The sequence below is a fragment of the Mustelus asterias genome, chromosome 19 (assembly GCF_964213995.1).
Source record: "Mustelus asterias chromosome 19, sMusAst1.hap1.1, whole genome shotgun sequence".
Classification (NCBI taxonomy): domain Eukaryota; kingdom Metazoa; phylum Chordata; class Chondrichthyes; order Carcharhiniformes; family Triakidae; genus Mustelus; species Mustelus asterias.
Genome location: NC_135819.1, coordinates 60,624,155 through 60,644,514, shown reverse-complemented (window position 1 = coordinate 60,644,514; position 20,360 = coordinate 60,624,155). Strand labels below are relative to the sequence as shown.

The 20,360-nt window shown below is 40.3% G+C and overlaps 1 protein-coding gene across 6 annotated transcripts in view; it reads left to right on the top strand.

The window, feature by feature from the left end:
* Positions 1–12,103, top strand: part of LOC144507991 (SRSF protein kinase 2-like) — a 200,438-nt gene extending 188,335 nt beyond the window's left edge. For 4 of the 6 annotated variants that reach the window (XM_078235672.1, XM_078235668.1, XM_078235673.1 and 1 more), the window contains 2 exons: positions 354–446; positions 9,882–12,103. In XM_078235672.1, the coding sequence (XP_078091798.1) occupies positions 354–446; positions 9,882–10,066 (278 nt within the window). In that variant the 3' untranslated portion in view covers positions 10,067–12,103. The remainder of the gene's footprint in view (positions 1–353; positions 447–9,881) is intronic. The other 2 variants (XM_078235669.1, XM_078235671.1) reach the window with 2 other exon arrangements.
* The last annotated feature ends 8,257 nt before the right edge of the window (positions 12,104–20,360 follow it).

The following is a 20,360-nucleotide window of genomic DNA, read 5'->3' as shown; positions in this document are numbered from 1 at the left end:
ATACATTAAATTATAAATGCTGTGAGCAGACACAGCTAAACCAGAAAAGTATCCTGCTGACTGACGTACAGGAACTAGGAACACCAGCCTAACGTTTTAGAGAAAAATCTTGCTATGTTCCTTTGAACTTAATTGATTTTTTAAAATCACAATGCTCATAATAATAATAATCCCAAAGAAACAAAAGCAGAAGTGTGATAAAGGTTTAATGTTTATAGAAGCCCAAATGATTCTGAGGCTGTTTCAGTGCCAAGGATGAAACACTCTTGTCTGTACCAGGACTAGTATCACATGATGCATGCATTGTACTGATTAAACTGTTTTTGTTTTGCTGGCAATATTCTTCAATGCAGATCACATAGCTTTGATCATTGAACTGCTGGGGAAAATCCCTCGAAAGTTCGCAATGTCTGGGAAATATTCCAAGGAGTTTTTCACCAAAAAAGGTAACGATAGTTATGAAGCACTGACTCAACTATATTAAATGTTCAGAGGCGATTTGCTTAGGGAGCATATAAAAAAAATGTTCTTGTCAACTTTTAACGATTGAATAGATTACCTAACGCTGCACTTTTAAAGGTGGGTGATGTCTGCAGAAGTCTGAAGTGTCTGTCAAGAAGCTGATGGATGCTCTTTGAAATGCTGGGTGCCTTTGCGATTTGTTGCATACTTGGGAAAGCACACTGGCCATTGTACTACATTTCAGTATCAATGGCTTAGTGTACAATTTGAACTGTAAATCAGGCATAAGTAATGGATTCTGAAAATAAATGGCTATCTCAAGTATTTTAGGCAGAATTTAAATGTGCATCGGCTCAATATTTTGGTGCTAAACCTTTTAAATAGGTCAGATGGACCTGGTCAGGTGCAGAGAGAGAGCACACACTGGTGACCCTCTTTAAAACTGTTGCCTTGCCTTTATACCCTGGAGAGCCAGGACCTTCCTGTCCTAGCTCCAGCTTGCATCCATCGGTGAATTGGGAGGCCCAGTGGCAAAGCACAATGGCAGAGAAGTTTAAGCTCTGTCTTCAGTTAATTAAATTTCACTGCTTTTAAACAGACCCGGCTTTGTTTTTAATTCTTGATCCACTCCTGGCTCAAAGAATGATGTGGGAAGAAGGAGTCTTGATTTATGGGGCACTGACATCGGTATACAGGGAAGTGGGAGCAATTCCATTGGGAAGAGTTCCACCCAAACCGGGCTGGGACTAGCGTCCTGGCCAATTGTATAGCCTTTAAACCAACAGTGGGGAGTTGGTGGGGGAGGATTCATGTGAAGGGAGATTTAAAAATCTGAACAGAAATGTCAAGGCATCAAAACAGGGTAGCAATGTCGGTAAAGATCAGCAGCGAGGAACAGGAAGTGACAGAGAATTTAACAAAAAAATGTACACCAGCAAGTAATGTCCATACAGGGAATGGTAGTTTATAAAATAAAATTAAAGATTCTTTGTCTGAATGTATAATCATCTGCAATAAGAGATAGATGGGACAAATACAGGTAATTATTTTGATTTGATCACCATTACAGAGACTTGATTGCAAGATGATGAAATTGAGAAATAAATATTTCGGGGTCCACAATATTTTCAAAAGACAGACTGAATGGCAAAGGAGCTTGGGGGCGGTGGGAAAAAGTAAAGGATGAGACAAGGGGCGGGATTATAAGTCCCGAAACTGTAAAATCCCACTCTAAGTCAACAGACTTTCCCATTGTCCGCCACTCCCCACTCCAATTCCCGTGGCGGGCAGGATGGGAAAATTTCGGCCAAGGTCATTAGTGAGAAAGGATCTGGCTTCAGAAGAACATGAAGTGGAATCATTATGGGTGGAAATTAGGAACAGCAAGCTTACCACTGTGCCACCCAGTAGTTATAACGTTGAACAGAACACTAAGCAAGAAATTATTGGTGCTTGTAACACAGGCAGTGCAATAATTGTGAGGAACTTGAATCTTCATATTGACTAGGACAATCAAATTAGTAAGGGTGGTCTAGAAGATGAATTTGTAAAATGCTTTTATGACAGTTTTCTAAAGCAATATGTTGTGGAACCAACTAGGGACAAAGCTGTGTTAGATCTAGTATTGTGTAGAGGCAGAGTTAATTAGTAATATCATTGTTAGAGATCCATTGGGAATAGTGATCATAATACCATTGAATTCCATGTTAAATTTGAAAGTGACGTACTCCAGTCGCAGAAAAGAATCTGGGGAGAGGTGGCTAAGGCTGATTTGGTAAATAGATTGAAAAGGTACAGCAGTAAACGTTGGTCCCTTGGAAGAAGAGACAGAAGAAATTATCATGGGGATTGAGGAAATAGCAGATGCATTGAACAAATATTTTGTGTCTGTCATCACAGTAGAAGACACAAGTTACATATCAGAAATAAAGGATAACTTGGGAGCTCAAAAGATTGAGGAAATTCAGGTAATTAATATCAACAGAGGAATAAAGTACTGAAGAAACTCTAAGGTCTAAAATCCGACAATTCCCTGAGGCCTAATGGCCCAAAGTTCCAGAAGAGATACTGCAGAGATAGTGTTTGCACGAGCAAAATTTCTTAGATTCAGGAACGATCCCATCAGATTGGAAGTTGGCAAGTGTAACACCGCTTTTCAAGAAAGGAAAGAGAGAAAACAAAATTACGGGCTGTAAGCCTGACATGAGTCATTGAAAAAATGCTGGAATCTATTATAGAGGACGTCTTAACAATAGACTTAGCAAAGTATAGAATGATTAGAAAACGTTAATGTGGTTTTACAAAACAAAAATCTTGTTTTACAAATTTTTAGAGTTATCTTGAGAATGCAACTAGAAGGGTAGACATTAGATCAGTAGACAGTAGTGGTGGCACAGTGGTTAGCACTGCTGCCTCACAGCGCTAGGGACCGGGTTCAATTCCTGGCTTGGGTCGCTGTCTGTGCGGAGTCTGCACATTCTCCCTGTGTCTGCATGGGTTTCCTCCGGGTCCTCTGGTTTCCTTCCACAGTCCGAAAGATATGCTATCAGGTACATTGACCATGCTAAATTCTCCTGCAGTGTACCCAGGTGCCGGAGTGTGGCGACTAGGTGGCCGGTGGTGGGGGGGGGGTTCACAGTAACTTCATTGCGACACTACTTGTGACCGGGTGCTCCGGTTTCCTCCCACAGTCTGAAAGACGTGCTGGTTAGGTGAATTGACCCGAACAGGCGCCAGAATGTGGCGACTAGGGGAATGTCACAGTAACTTCATTGCAGTGTTTAATATAAGCCTTACTTGTGACTAATAAATAAATTTACTTTTACTTTAAATAAACTTTAAAACTTTAGAGCCAGTACCTGGATTTCCAAAGGCATTTAATAAGGTGCCACACAAAAGGTTGAAACACAAGATAAGGGCGTAAGGAGTTGAGGGTAATATGAGCACAGATAGAGGATTGGTTAATGGACAGGAGGCAAAGAGTGGGCTTAAATAGGGCATTTTCAAGTTGGCAGGCTGTGACTAGTGGAGGGCCGCAAGGAACAGTGCTGGAGCTTCAGCTATTTATAATCTATATTAATGACTTAGGTGAAGAGACAGAAGTGACGGATTGAAGTTTGGTGATAATGCAAAGCTATGTGCAAAGGTAAGCTGTGTGGAGAACAGAGAACAGCTGCAAAGCGATATAGACATCTTAAGTGAGTGGGTGGCAAGATAGCAGTTGGAGTACGATGTGGGGATGTGTGAGATTATTCACTTCGGTAGTAAGAATAGAAAAGCAGAATATTTTGTAAAATATGTGAAACTTATAAATGTTGATGTTTCGAGAGATTTGGGTATGCTAGTACAAGGAATGGAGAAAGTTAGCATGTGGGTACAATAAGCAATTAGGAAAGCAAATGGCATGTTGGCCTTTTTTTGAAAGGGAATTGGAATAGATAAATAAGGAAGTCTTGCTACAATTGTTCTGGGTTATGGTGAGATCACATCTGGAATACTGTGCGCAGTTTTGGTCTCCATATTGAAGGAAGTGTAGAAGGTGGTACAGTGAAGGTTTAGTAAATTGGTCCCTTGAATGAGAGGGGTTTGTTCTATGATGAAGCTTAATAAATTAGGCTTATATTCTCTGTAGTTTAGACGAATGAGAGATGATCTCTTTGAGATATGCAACATTCTGAAGAGGTTTGATAAGATAGATACTGAGAATTTGTTTCCTCTAGTTGGGGATACAGTCTAAGGACAAGGGGCTGATCATTTAGTCCTGAGACGAGGAGAAATTACTTCATTGCAAAGGTTGTGAAACTTTGCAATTCTCTACCCCTAGAGGATAGTAAATGTTCCAATCCTTAATATAGTTAACGCTCAGAAATAAATATTTTTGGTCTCTCAAGAAATGGAGTGATATGGGAAAATGGCGTTGAAGTGACCTACACCCCACCGGCAATTCTCAACAACCAATAATCTTCACCCGCTCACCTCTGGCATCGGCTGGACTAAGGAGCCAGGGATTCCGGATGGTGAGCTAGAGTGGGGCGGAGTGAGCAGTGTCAGGAATGTGGGTTGGGGGGAGGGGTGAGCAGTGTCAGGAATGTGGGTTGGGGGGAGGGGTGAGCAGTGTCAGGAATGTGGGTTGGGGGGTGAGCAGTGTCAGGTGGTGGAGAGGATAAGCAATTTTGGGTGATACTGGGTGTGGTGAGTCATGTTGGGGAGATTGTGAACAGTGTTGGGTTGTGCGCAGAGGGTGAGCAGTGTCAGTGGGGAGTGGAGTCCCAATGAACAGTGTCAGGGTTGACATGGGTGCTTTAGTGCTTTTGACATTCCACCTGATTTACTTACAGCTGCACTTTTGAGCAGGCTTTCTGCCAACTAGGATCAGTGTAAAATAAACAGCATTATATATATATATATATATATATATATATATGGCAAACAGCCCATGTTTATGTGGCAGCAGGTGCTGACAAGACCATCTGTGAGGACTTCCGTGGCGCCGTTTCTGACATACCGGAAGTTGCAAGTTTGGGGGTAAATCAGCTCCCTAGAATTTCCAATACCATTGCAACCCTCAATAGCAGCAATCGTCTCAGCATTCACCAGTATTGGGATCTGAAGATTTGGGCCATCAAGTTTTATTCAAAATTAAAGTCATTTGATAACCACTTTATCCATGTTTAGGAAATGTGGTTATGGAATAATTGCAATGCAGCATTGCTGTTTTGTTAAACCCTGTACTTAATAGTAAAGTACTTTTGGAGGTCCATTGATGCTTTAGCTATCCACCGTATAAATGCACTTTGCATCGTTTACCATGAGCTGGTTCTACAGCAATCCTTTTATTTGCACGTGATGTAAAGTTTTATTGGAAAGATATTTCAAAAAGGTCAAACATTCAACGTGCAGAGTTTAAAGAATTTATAGAATTTATAAAATAAGAAAGTGATTCTGAAATGATCTTCAGCAAGATAGTCATGTTGTATTAAGCTAACTCTGATATGTTTTTTATTTGGTCACAAGGAAAGCTAAGACAGTATTATGTTTTAAAACAAATATAAATCCAAGTTCAGGCAAGCATTATAGCTAAAAGCTTTCCTAAATGTTTTGCAGAATTGCCCGGTTTTCCTAGATTTAGTATGTGAACATGAAGAAAGTGGTTGTTTATTTTGTTTGAAGTGAGAAATGAGGCATGGTTGTGAATAATATTTTCAGAGCTTGTAAAAATTTAGAAGAAAATCAAGGCTCATGAAATTAATAGCAATTCAGAGCTGGATTGATAACACCTTAGTAAGGGAAAATGATGCTAAGTGGAAAAGCCTTGGCGAGAAGCAGAAATTGGATTGGAGTTCTACAGGACCCTACTTGTCCTCTGTTTATATTATTTATGAATGGTAAGAAAATAGAACCAAAACTAAGGATGTGGAAAAAAATGACTATTGATGCGCTGCTATCTAGTTATGTGATAGCTTTCAGGTTTTTGATAAATTTATTAAATATGGTAAATATGCAAGATTATGCACAGTGGAACATGAAGCATGAATATAAATTTACACTAGCTGTGCAATATCAAAGGCAGGAAATGAAATTAATGTATAATTATTGCTATAAGTATCTAATAGGAATTAATTATTGATATGGTATCAATTGTTAGGATGTGAGTCAAGGATATTTCATTCAAACCAAAGAAGACTGATGTAAAACTCTGGATAGCTATTATCAAGGTCATTTTAAAAATACCCTTTTGAGTACCCTACCTCCAAAAGCCCATTTACATGTTACTGTGACTTCAGAAATAGGATGATATTGTTTTTGGCTGGAAGCAATGAAGGGACCAAGAACTGAACATGTCCATGTTGGAGAAAAGTTTGGAAAGTTAAATGATATTCCCCTTTAAAATAATGAGAAATATTGATAATATGGATGCAAATAAATAATTCAACTTGGAGATGATCATGGAACAGGAGTATGGAATTAACCAGCTTTGAGTCAGACTACTAATTGTTTTCCAACTAAAAGTAAGTATCGGAAATAGACCTTCAGCAAAAGCAGTTGATGCAATGTGCATTCTTAAATAAATCAAATCACTTGGTAAGTATTTAGGAACAGTGAGGGAATTATTAAATACATTTAGAAGGCATTATTGTCTAGTGGTTATAGAACATGGAGTTTTTGTACTTCTGAAACACTGATGGGTTACATATACAATTCAGGTGGTCTGATAATAAGGCTGTGTTGTAAAGTTGAACTCACTCGCATTAAGCTTGCTTAACTATTCTTGGTAGCCTGAGGCTGGCAATTTTCACAGAGCTTGATATTATTGGTTGGCTTGACTGGAGGAGACTTGGTATGCAATCCTCAGAAATTAAACAGAGCAATGTGGTAGATCAACGGCCTTTACTAGTTTCAAAAAATATGCTCTGTTGACAAACATCTCCACTGTGAAATTAGTCTCCTTTATAGTCTAGGCTCTCAATTTCTACATAAACACTCCTGAAACGGATGCAGAGTAAATGTGAAATTCCTCTAGTCGCCACAGTCCGGCGCCTGTTCGGGTCAATGCATCTAACCAGCGGCCCTGTAAATCTTATACTCACATAGGTAGCAGTGTGGCATTATCCTTGGATCAGTTATAATATTAGTTTCCGTATCCTGCATCAGAAAACTATTGAACAGATTGACTATTTGTGCCATGTTGTTAATTTCATACTGTGGACCTGTGCTAATTAGGACCAAAGACTGCTCTGGTTCATTTCACAAAGAAGTATGGTCAGCAGTCTGATTTCATTTGATCCCATATCCCAGAGCAATGTGCTGTCTGACTGATTATCATCCAGTTCTAATTGGTGATATTCTGATGAGGTTAAAAAGTTACAATTTAATGAAGTGTAATCTGTTAATATATTTCAAATCACTACTATCGTAAATTAAAATTGCGTGTTACTAACATCTTTGTTATTCCTGGCATTCAGAATTTTGCAAGTTATTCAGCTTTTCCAATCAAATGTGTGTCAGGCACACAGCTACTACTTCAATATGAATCAATTGGATTAATAACTAACATTTAAAAAAATATTTATGTTCCTGCAGATGTAAAGTTTAACTGAGGTGTGGAATATTTCCATTCCTTTCAAAAATAAGATTTTGCAATACAAATTTTTTAAAAAGCTGTTGCCTTTCTTTTGAATGAGTTCAATGTTTTATCACTGGAAAGAGAGAGAAGTGCCAAAGCTTTTCATATTGCACAAATGCAAACAACTTATCCCATGGGAGAAAAGTGATGCTGATTGGTTGGCAAGTGGACTCTAGCTGAGGCATTGCCAGAGAGAATGCAGTGGGGAACTACAGGCTCCTCAAGCTTTCAGGCAGTTCAAAAAAGATTCGAGGTTTGAACATATTCCTTCTGTTTTCAAAGAATGGGACCCTGTGTGTAAACATATGACACTTGAACTTTCCCAACATTGATTGGGACAGCCATAGTATTACGGGCTTGGATGGAGAGAAATTTGTTGAGTGTATTCAGGAGGAATTTCTCATTCAGTATGTGGATGGCCCGACTAGAGAGGAGGCAAAACTTGATCTCTTGGGAAATAAGGAAGGACAGGTGACAGAAGTGTTAGTAAGGGATCACTTTGGGACCAGTGACCATAATTCCATTAGTTTTAAGATAGCTATGGAGAATGATAGGTCTGGCCCAAAAGTTAAAATTCTAAATTGGGGCAAGGCCAATTTTGATGGCATTAGACAGGAACGTTGAAAAGTTTATTGGGGGAGTCTGTTGGTAGGCAAAGGGACGGCTGATAAGTGGGAGACGTTCAAAAGTGTGTTAACCAGGGTTCAGGGTAAGCACATTCCTTTTAGAGTGAAGGGTAAGGCTGGTTGAAGTAGGGAACCCTGGATGACTTGAGACATTGAGGCCCTGGTCAAGAAAAAGAAGGAGGCACATGACATGCATAGGCAGCTGGGATCAAGTTGAAGAGTATAGAGGTTGCAGGAGTAGAGTTAAGAGAGAAATCATGAGGGCAAAAATGGGACACGAGATTGTTTTGGCAGATAAGGCAAAGGAGAATCCAAAGAGCTTCTATAAATACATAAAGGGCAAAAGAGTAACTAGGGAGAGAGTAGGGCCTCTTAAGGGTCAACAAGGTCATCTATGTGCTGATCCACAAGAGATGGGCGAGATCCTAAATGAATACTTCTCATCAGTATTTACTGTTGAGAAAGGCATAGAACTTGGGGAAATAAATAGTGATGTTTTGAGAGTGTACATATTACATGGAAGGAGGTGCTGGAAGTCTTAAAGCGCATCAAGGTAGACAAATCCCTGGAACCTGATTAAATGTATCCCAGGACAGTGAGGGAGGAAATTGCGGGTCTCCGAGCAGAGATATTTGAATCAACGACAGTCACAGGTGAGGTGCCTGAAGATTAGAGGGTAGCATATGTTGTGCCTTTGTCTAAGAAGGGCTGTTAGTGGAAAATGCCACTCAAGTCGACACTACATAGTAGCAGCTTGAACTGGCTTATTTAACCTGTTGTTCTCATATTTGGGATACTTTGCCTTTCTAGGGTTGAAGTAGACAAGGCAATTTTCAGGTCTGAATCTGGTAACCTTTGGCACATTTGTGAGTTTGTGCGATCCAGAATTAACAATGATCTGATCCGGATAGCCATTGTCCTGCAGGACGGCTTTGATATGCTCTATTTATACATGGAGCTCGCAAGGTGAACTATGGCGAGGGTTCTATTTACAGGATTCCCACTCTAGGTATCTGCTGGACTTTGACCCAGAGGCAGGATGAAAGTGATGAGGACTACTGGCCTGGAAGTGGCAGGCTGTCCCCTCACTTCCAGCATTCCCAATCAGCCCACCAATCAGCCAGAGGCGGGAACTCGTTGGCCAACCGACCTTCCTGTCCAACCTTTATCCTGGTTCTGTCATCAAAGGTGCCTTAGTGTGTCTAGAAAGATTCTGCTCAGCATATGAGTACACTGGGGAAGAAGATAATACTTTCAGCATTCTGTCATACGAATGCTTCATTTGGCATAAAAGTGCTCAACTTTAGTTAGTTTCCTTTCAGTCATATTAAGAACCAGGCTGGTGATGTGCTATTTATCTCCTTTCCAAATAGATGGGAGAATTTGGTGAGTATTCCATGTAGTTTTTAGCACTTTCCATCATAGTTGAGAGATGTTTGTTAATCCGTGGCATGCTATTCTGCCCATTTCAGGGTAAAGGCTGCAGTTTTCAGTTTATAGAAACCCACCTGATTATGGAAACTGCATCCTTGTTGTAAATGTTAGGCAATAGAGTTGCAAAAATCTGAAATCCAGACACATCTTGCTTTTAGGATCTGTTCTTACCCTAATAAACCCTTAGGTTCAGTGTACTCATGAATTTTCCTGACTGTTTTATACTTTGTGCATAGGTGAACTACGACACATTACAAAACTGAAACCCTGGAGCTTATTTGATGTGCTAATAGAGAAATATGGATGGCCTCATGAAGAAGCTGTACAGTTCACTGACTTCTTGCTGCCCATGTTAGAAATGGTCCCTGAGAAACGCGCTTCTGCAGCAGAATGCCTCAGACATCCCTGGCTTGGTTCCTAGCAGCATTCGCCAGCTTTCTTCAAGGAGCCAACGATCACTCCAGTGTTCATCGTGGACCCAGCAAAGTGGCAAACTCTCAAACATCAGTGGTGTAAATCAGATGGCTCCAACATCAGACCATTGTTCACTCTGAAGTACTGTTAATGTTTGAAATTTTGCTTTTGTGCACTGTGTTTTGGGAAGGGTAGTTTTTGTCCTTAGCAAGAGGTAGTTGGCCAACTGACTCTGCTGAAAACACTTAACATGTCTTGATGCTTTGTTTCTTGTGTTGCCTGACCTTCTCATGTTAAATTTCCTAACTGAAAGTAATGAGAAAAATGTTAGTTTTTTTCACGTGTTTGGATATTTTTTGTACCTATTTATGAAAATTGTTTTAGCTGATGAGTATTAATATTGAATGACAAGAAGATAAAGGCGAGAAGCTACTGTATCAAGTAAGGAAGTAGCTGAGATATTGCAAAGTGCTGTACAATTGTATCCAATAGGAAAGAAGCATTATTCTTGTAAAATCTGTAGATTTTCCTGTAAAATATCTTTCCATAAAATACAGAAACGGGACTTAAACTGTAATGTGGCTAAGAGAATGCATGTTTTGGAGCTTGTCTACTTACAAAGGAGACTGTGGAAAATTTGCTTCAGTTAGTGTTGAATTGCTGAATTCAACCATACAGATGACCAACAGATTTGTCCTAAAACAGTCCTTTAAAGGAGATAAGTTGCCTGCCCCCGCAAGTATACTTTGTTGTCATTGCAAAAGTCCCTTAATCGCCTTTCCTTATTTATGAAAGCATACCTGCAAGAATGGGCCCTGCACAAAGTTTGGCATTAGAAAAAATATTTCTTTTTAATTCAACTATCCTTACTGTGCTTCAGCATTGTAAGATATATATCCAAGAAAAATATTTGCGATATCCTGTACTGAAGCCTGCAAAAGAGAGTAAAAAAAAAGTGACTTTTCTATGTGCAGATTTACTATTTTGTCACAAAAATTTATATGTTAAAATATTTTGCTGTGTCAGAAATGATAGCCATTGATATGAAAGTGAAAATAAAAGTGGACGTGATCAAACTTGTTTGAAACAATTTGCAATACAGCAGACCCCACAGAACTTTAGCATAAAGGGAAAGTTGATCTTAGTCAATTAACAGCATTGCTTTCTCAGCATCAGACAGTGACGTAATAAATTGCACTGGTCTTTGTAGCTTTTTCAGGGATTAACAATGTAAATAGGAAGTATTTTTTTTAATCATCCATGTAAGCATTGCATTCTTGAAATGTAAGTTTAAATGTTTCTTGAGTTGCTGTGTATAATGAAAGACTTATTAGGTAACAGAATGTTGTGGTCAAATGCTATTCTGGCATGTTCCATCTCATTGCGTTTTCTACTTGTCAGATCTTCAAGTGTGCACTAGACAGTCAATGACGTGAAAGTGAACTGGCTAGTTTTATTTCCATTTTCCACATTAATTATGGTGCCACCATTCCTAAATCTACCAATTGCTGGTTTTTCCATCTGCCTTTGCAATAACTAGATTGTGGACAAAAGAATTCTGGTATTGTAACAATAGCCAATTGTTTGAGGTGCTTGTAACCGTCTAATTAAACTGTTTTGTTTCCACAAGTTGTGCTGCTCATTGGAATGACAGTGACAAGATATTTTACAATTTGAACTTTCACAACAGCATTTAGTTGTAAATAGAACATTATATGTATTGTTCTGGAATAATATATAAGTGGAAAATGTATGGCATTTTTCTCTCCACCCACTCTAATAATGTCTTGATTCAGTCAGTTTCTACATGCAATAGGAAATGCCTCATCATCCACCAAGGGACAATCATTTGGAACATTTGTTTCCTCTTAAAGGTTAAGTAACCTTTTACTCCTTCAATACGACTACAGCCTTATTCTAAGTCTCTTGCCTTTCATTTTATTTTTGTTATTAGCATAAACTCTTTGCCAGCTCGCTTTACTAATTATTTGAAATGCTGTATTTCTGGACTGCTTTCTGGTCAGATGTGGAACGGCTTCTGTTCCCAACCTTGAATTGTATGGTTTGGCCAGATTTCAGACCATGGTCCTGAAGAGTTGGGTTTCTTAGAAGTAGTAATGCCTGACATTGGGAAGCCTGATTCAACCTTCCTGTTTTGGGGAGCTGTAGGTGTTAGAGGTGTAGCTGTGATTCCTTGGCTGGTCATGCCTGAAGATGTACTTGCCAAGCATTCAGAATTGTTGGACATGACCCTTTACACTCCAACGCCCCTCTTCCCCTCCAACGCCCCTCTTCCCCTCCAACGCCCCTCTTCCCCTCCACCCCCCACCCCACCCACCACCTGCTTCTCTGCTGAATTTGATTTATTATTGTCACATGTATTAGTACGCAGTGAAAAGTATTGTTTCTTGTGCACTATACAGACAAATCTATATAGACAAGGGGAAGGAAAGGAGAGAGTGCAGAATGTAGTGTTATCATCATAGCTAGGGTGTAGAGAAAGATCAACTTAATGCAAGGTAGTCCATTCAAAAGTCTGATGGCAGCAGGGAAGAAGCTGTTTTTGAGTCGGTTGGTACATGATCTCAGACTTTTGTATCTTTTTCCCGACAGAAGAAGGTGGAAGAGAGTATGTCCGGGGTGTGTGGGGTACTTGATTATGCTGGCTGCTTTTCCGAGGCAGCGGGAAATGTAGACAGTGTCAATGGATGGGAGGCTGGATGACTGATGGACTGGGCTTCATTCACGACCCTTTGTAGTTTCTTGTGGTCTTGGACAGAGCAGGAGCCATACCAAGCTGTGATACAATCAGAAAGAATGCTTTCTGTGGTGCATCTATCGAAGTTGGTGAGAGTCGTAGCGGACATGTCAAATTTCCTTAGTCTCCTGGGGTTAAATAAGAGACTGTTGTTGTTGACCAAATCACTCTTGTAAGTTTGTCATTTATTTGAGTGGTTAAGATGGGTTTTTCTTTCCACGTCTGTTGTTGAGGTGGGTCAATTTTATTTCCTGTTTTAAATTGGTTAATTTCCTTGAAATTCAAGGAGATTCTGAGAGTTCAGCTGTGAGTATGCATTGAGCCTTTAATCATAGAATCATATAACCCCTACAGTGCAGAAGGAGGCCCATCAAGTCTGCACCGATTCTGATAGGGCATTTTACCCAGGCCCTATCTCTGTAACCCCATCTATTTATCTCACTAATCCCCCTAACCTCCACATCTTGGGACACTGAGGGACAATTTGGCATGGCCAATCCACCTAACCTGCACATCTTTGGATTGTGGGAGGAACCCGGAAGAAATCCATGCAGACACGGAGAGAATGTGCAAACTCCACAGAGACAGTTACCCAAGGCCAGAATCCCTGGCGCTGTGAGGCAGCAGCACTAACCATTGAAGATCTAACATCCCTGGTTGTCAAGGGCATCCATTTTTGTGGACATTTTCTGATTCACCTCCAATAAATAAATCATTCAAGATGTAGATCTGCTGTTTGCCCATCTTTTACATGACCCTTTGTTTGAACATCTCCAATTAATTTTACACATTTTTCACAGCACCAAAATAACCCCAACTAAAGTCATGAATGGCTGACTTTGACACGATGCCATCTTCATTCTTGACAACTCTAGTCTTTTCCCTAGCTGAACAAACCATCCTCCTACAACGTATCACTTCTATTATCCAGCTTGATTTCATTCCTCACCACAAAATCTGTTCAGCCCTCCATCAATAGTTTTGGTCGCACCAATGATCCATCCATGGCCACCACCTCCTCCTCCTCTTTGTGGTACTGTTGGTGACATATGCAGCATGGAGTCAACTTCCATGTGGATGTTGCTGACTTCCCACTTTACCTTTGTGATCAGACTGCTTGTCAGCCCTTGATGAACCTTAATTTCCTCCAACTAAACGTTTAAATTTTCAAAAGAAAATTCCCTTTTAGCCCCTGCCTCAAATTCCGATAAAGATTTATTTTGTTAGAGGTTACATCCCATTTCCTGGCCATGATCTCAAACTGAACCAGATTTAGCAATCTTGGCGTCCTATTCAACGCCAAACTGAGCTTTTAATGCCACATTCCCCCCACCCCCACCCCGTGCCATCAGAAAGGCTTCCTACATCCATGTCTGTAACATCATCCACATCTGCCCTGCCCTCAGCTCATCTGCCACTGAAATCCTTACCCATGTCTATTCTAGACTTAATTATTCTAATTCACTTCTGACTGGCATTTCATTCTTCACTCTCCAAAGCTTTCTCTGCTACCTTGTATCCTATCCTGCACAAATCTGACTTGCTAATTGCACCAATAAACTCTGGCTCGGTGTGGTTCTCCAAGGCCTCAAATTTAATATCTCCCTCAGCATTAAATCTCTCCCTGGTCTCCTCCCTCCCTTAACTAGTTATATTTAGTACACTTTGGTAGCAAAACTATGGAGATCACTTATTGGAAGGGGCACATCTGGTTGGGGCAGTGGAACAAAGGTATCTCGGTGCAAATACATCAACCAGTAAATGCTGTGCCACAGGTTAGCGATCCATGAAAAAACAAACTTAAGCACTGGACTTTATTTCTAGAGGGATAGAATTCAAAAGTAGGGAAGTTATGCTAGACCTGCATCACACCTTTGTTAGAGTACACTTACAATATTGCATGCAGTTCTGGTTGCAATATTGTGAATTGGATATGGAGGCACTGGAGAGGACTTAAGAATGATACTAGAAATACCTAGCTGTATTTATTGAGAAAGGATTGACAGGCTGGCTCTCATTTCTCTCAAAAAGGCTGAGGAGTGACCTAATAGAAGTGCTTAAAATTCTGAAATGTTTCGATAAGAGTGAATAGAGAGCGAATATTTCCTCTTGTGATGAAGAGTGTAACTAGAGGCCATCACTGTAAGATAGTCACCAAGAAATCCATTGGGGAATTCAGAAGAAACTTCTTTGCTAAAAGAGTGGAAAAAATGTGGAACTTGCTACCAGAGGGAGTAGTTGAGGCAAATAGTATAGATATATTTAAGGGGAAGCTAGACAAGCATTTGAGGGAGAAGGGTGGTTAGGATGGTAGATTGAGATGAAGAAAGATGGAAGGAGACTCGAGTGAAGCTTTAATAAACACTGATGTGGAGCAGTTTGGCCAAATGATATTTTCTATACCTAATCCTAAATAAAAGAAAAGCCTGGCTGCTGGAATGCAGCCAGGCTGTTAACCCAAAATTGAATGAGACATACTGGAGTAGCCACTTATTGCACAAAAGGTTCTTATCAAGTAAGGTAGCAACCTGAATCAGTACACACCAAGCATTTTTGGCATATCAGAAGACAAGCAGTTTGGATTAGTGATGTACGAAGTTGTCCTGAAAACCTGGGTGTTGGAAAACCCACATCCAAGACTCTACTGAATTTTAGCATGAAGTTGATTTAACTGTATCTTGGTATACATTTTCCTTTTTATTTGATTAAAGTTCAAGCTTCGCACACAGCTTAACAATCCAGCTACCTCTATCTCTGTCTGACACCAATAATTATAGCTTTTATTATATTGATCCTTTAAGGTATATACTCTTTAGTGTATTTTGAAGTTCATACTTCTTTTGAGACAGGATCTAAAAGTGATTGAAAATGAGTCTATGGTGGGTAGAAAAGTAATCTGAGTTCTTACTACTTTATACAAGATAGTTTCCAATATCTGTATGAACAATAGAATTTAGTGCATGTTGAAGTTTATATTTATTATTAATGAAATTCTTCTGAAGGAACAGGAATCATTTCCAACCAAAACTTGTTTTATGTTTGCGTCCATCACCCTTGAAATCCACCTGCCTTATGATCCTCAGGAGCAGGATGATTTCTACAAGATGTTCAGATTGGAGATCTGGGCATGATCCCCAATGATAGCATCTTTGGTTTCATTTATGTTGTTTAGTTATGTTTTTTTTAAAGTAAGTAAAATTAAAAAGATGCTGAATGCTAGATTCTAAAAGTGTAGAGGCAAACCAAATTCCTGATTACAGTGGGTGTGGACATTGCTCCAGAGAAACGTAGAAGCATATTCATGTTGATCTTATTGAGGACTGGATCACCAGTAAGGTAAATTATTTATCAGGTATTGTTAAAAGTTGTACCTGAGATTGTCACAAAACTAAGTTTCCAGAGACTGATGCTTTGAAGGAGTTGTCCAAAACTAATGAATGAGACCTTTATAATGATTAAATATGAGTAGTACTTGAAAATTTGGATGTAAAGAATCTGTTTTTCTTTTGTTGTCTACACTTTTTAAGAGTTTAACAACGCTCAAGTCAATGATCTTAAGCCCTAAAACATTTATTTTACTAATCCTTTTAAATCCACTTGTTTTGACGAATCCATTTCTCACAATGTTTCTCTCTAGGCTTTCCTGATCTAGAACATGTATAGAGTCATGGAGGTTTACAGCATGGAAACAGGCCCTTTGAACCAACTTGTCCATGCCACCTAGTTTTTACCACTAAGCTGGTCCCAGTTGCCCACATTTGGTCCAGATCCCTCTATACTCATCTTACCCATGTAATTGTCTAAATGCTTTTTAAAAGACAACATTGTACCCGCCTCCTCTTCTACCAGTGGCAGTTCGTTCTAGACACTCGCCACCCTCTGTGTGGAAAAAATTGCCCCTCTGGACCCTTTTGTATCTCTCCCCTTAAATCTATGCTCTCTAGTTTTAGACTCTCCAACCTTTTGGGGAAGAAGTTGACTAACTAACTGATCTATGCCCCTCAAACCATCAAGTTCTGGTAGCATCCTCGTAAATCTTTTCTGCGCTCTTTCTAGTTTAATAATATCCTTTCTATAATAGGGTGACCAAAACTGTACACGGTATTCCAAGTGTGGCCTTACTAATGTCTTGTACAAGACATCCCAACTCCTGTATTCAATATTCTGACCGATGAAACCAAGCATGCCGAATGCCTTCACCACCCTGTTCACCTGTGACTCCCCTTTCAAGGAGCTATGAACCTGTACTCTGAGATCCCTTTGTTCTATAACTCTCCCCAACGCCCTACCATTAACTGAATAGATCCTGTCCCGATCCAATCTACCGAAATGCATCACCTCACATTAATCTAAATTAAACTTCATCTGCCATTCATCGGCCCACTGGCCCAATTGATCAAGATCCCATTGCAATCCGAGATAATCTTCACTCTCCACTATGCCACCAATCTTGGTATTATCTGCAAACTTACTAACCATGCCTTCTAAATTCTCATCCAAATCATTAATATAAATAACAAATAATAGTGGACCCAGCACCGATCCCTGAGGCACACCACTGGTACAGGCTTCCATTTTGAAAAACAACCCTCTACAACCACCCTCTGTCTTCTGTCATCAAGCTAACTTTGTATCCAGTTGGCTAACTCACCCTGGATCCTGAGAGATTTAACCTTATGCAACAACCTACCATGCGGTACCTTGTCAAAGGCCTTGTTAAAATCCATGTAGACATCGTCGACTGCACTGCCCTCATTTACCTTCTTGGTTACCCCTTCAAGAAACTCAATCAAATTTGAGACATTATTTTCCACTCACAAAGCCATGCTGACTGTCCCTAATCAGTCCTTGCCTCTCTAAATACCTGTAGATCCTGTCTCTCAGAATATCTTAGAACAACTTACCCACTACAGATGTTAGGCTTACCAGTCTGTAGTTCCCAGGCTTTTCCCTGTAGCCCTTCTTAAACAAAGGTATAACATTTGCTATCCTCCAATCTTCAGGCACCTTACCTGTGGCTGTCGATGATTCAGATATCTGCTAGGGACCCGCAATTTCCTCCCTAGCTTCCCACAATGTCCTGGGATGCATTTCACTGGGTGCTGGGATTTTATCTACCTTGATGCGCTTTAAGACATCTGGCACATCCTTCTCTGTAATATGTACACTCCTCAAGACATCATTATTTATTTCCCCAAGTTCCCTAACATCCATGCCTTTCTCAACAGTAAATACCGATGAGAAATATTCATTTAGGATCTCACCCATCTCTTGTGGATCCTCACATAGATGATCTTGTTGATCCTTAAGAGGCCCTACTCTCTCCCTAGTTTCTCTTTTGCTTTTTATGGATTTAGTAGAAGCGCTTTGGATTCTCCTTTGCCTTATCTGCCAAAGCACTCATGTCCTCTTTTTGCCCTCCTGATTTCTCTCTCAATTCTACTTCGACAACCTCTAAACTCTTCAAGGCATCCACTTGATCCCAGCTGCCAATGCATGTCATATGCCTTCTCCTCCTTTTTGACCAGGGCCTCAATAACCTGAGTCTTCCAGGATTCCCCACTTTTACCAGTCTTACACTTCACTCTAAAAGGAATGTGCTCACCCTGAACTCTGATTAACACACTTTTGAAAGCCTCCCACTTACCAGCTGTCCCTTTGCCTTCCAACAGACTCCCCCAATCAACTTTTGAAAGTTCCTCTCTAATACCATCAAAATTGGCCTTGCCCCAATTTAGAATTTTAACTTTTGGGCCAGACCTATCATTCTCCATAGCTATTTTAAAACTAAATGGAATTATGGTCACTGGTCCCAAAGTGATCCCTCAGTAACACTTCTGTCACCTGCCCTTCCTTATTTCCCAAGAGGAGGTCAAGTTTTGCCCCTCTCTAGTCGAGCCATCCACATACTGAATGAGAAATTCCTCCTGAATACACTCAACAAATTTCTCCCCATCCAAGCCCCTAATACGAAGGCTGTCCCAGTCAATGTCGGAAAAGTTAAAGTCTCCTACTATTACCACCCTATTTTTCTTGCATTATCTTATTTACATATTTGCTCCTCTTTCTATTTGGGGGGCCTGTAGTACAATCGTATCAAAGTGATTTCTCCCTTCTTATTTTTCAATTCTACCCATATAGACTCAGTGGGCGAACCCTCGGATATATCCCCTCTCAGTACTGCTGTGATGTTCTCCCTAATCAAAAATGCAACTCCTTCTACTCTCTTATCTCCTGTTCTATCTTTCCTATCGCATCTGTACCCTGGAACACTGAGCTGTCGGTCTTGCCCCTCCCTTTTAGAATGGAATCCAGTACTTGATAAACACCTTATTTATAGAGAAGACCCCTAATATACCCAGAACAAATGATCCCAGTTTGGCAACTCCTGACCTGTCCTCCACTTGTAACCTTGCAGAATTGAGGGTCACCCGTTACTCTTCAACCTCTTTATGTTTCCTAATAGAGGGCTGTTAGGTGAAGATTTTCTACTTTTTTTTATAGCATTTGCATTATACAGAGGATCTTGCACTCAAAAGTGAAAAAAAGCAATGTTATATAATTGCAGAGTAATGTTCTAGCCATACGTTTGCTGTGATTGGTTAGTTGGTTAATTGGTAATGCTCACTTCAGCCTCAAACCACTATTTTCACCATTACTTGTACAGGCTTTGAAAACAAATTGGGGAAGGGCTCCCTCTGCTGCCAGTGTATGAAAATGCCTGCAGAATTGGGTTGTTGGGGGGGAATTGCACTAATTTTTCAGATGTAAAACAAGTATTACGCTCAACTTAGCAGTGGGATAACCTGTGCCCAATCTACACGTGCAGCTACTGCTTAAAGCTTTGAGTCCATTCTTTGCCATCTCGGGCAATTGTCTGTTACAGGCAATAGGTCACTTTTTTGTTTTTTTCTTGGGATATGCATAATGGCAGAGTGATTAGCACTGCTGCCTCACAGCAACAGGGACCCAGGTTCAATTCCGGCCTTGGGTAACTGGAGTTTGCATGTTCTCCCTGTGCCTGCATGGGTTTCCTCCAGGTGCTCTGGTTTCCTCCCACACTCCAAAGATGTGCAGGTTAGGTAGATTGGCCATGCTAAATTACCCTTAGTGTTAGGGTAAATATGTGGAGTTACGGGATAGGGCTTGGGTGGGATTGTTGTCGGTGCAGACTCGATGGGCCAAATGGCCTTCTGCCCTGTAGGGATTCTATGATATGAACATTACTGGCAAGACCAGTCTTTATTACCGATCCCTAATTGCTTTTGAACAGGTGGTGTACACGCACTCACAATGCTATTAGAAAAGGACTAATGGAGTGGACAGTGGAGAATGAAAAATATGATTTCAAGGTAGCATGGTGTGTGACTTGGGGAACTTGCAGGTGGTGATGTTCGCATGGATCAGCTGCCCTTGTTCTAGGAAGTAGAGGTATCACATTTGGAAGGCACTGTTGGAGGAGCTTTGGCAAATTGCTGCAGGGCATCTTCAAATAGTGATGGAGGGAATGAATATTTAAGATGTGGCAATCAAGCCAGCTGCT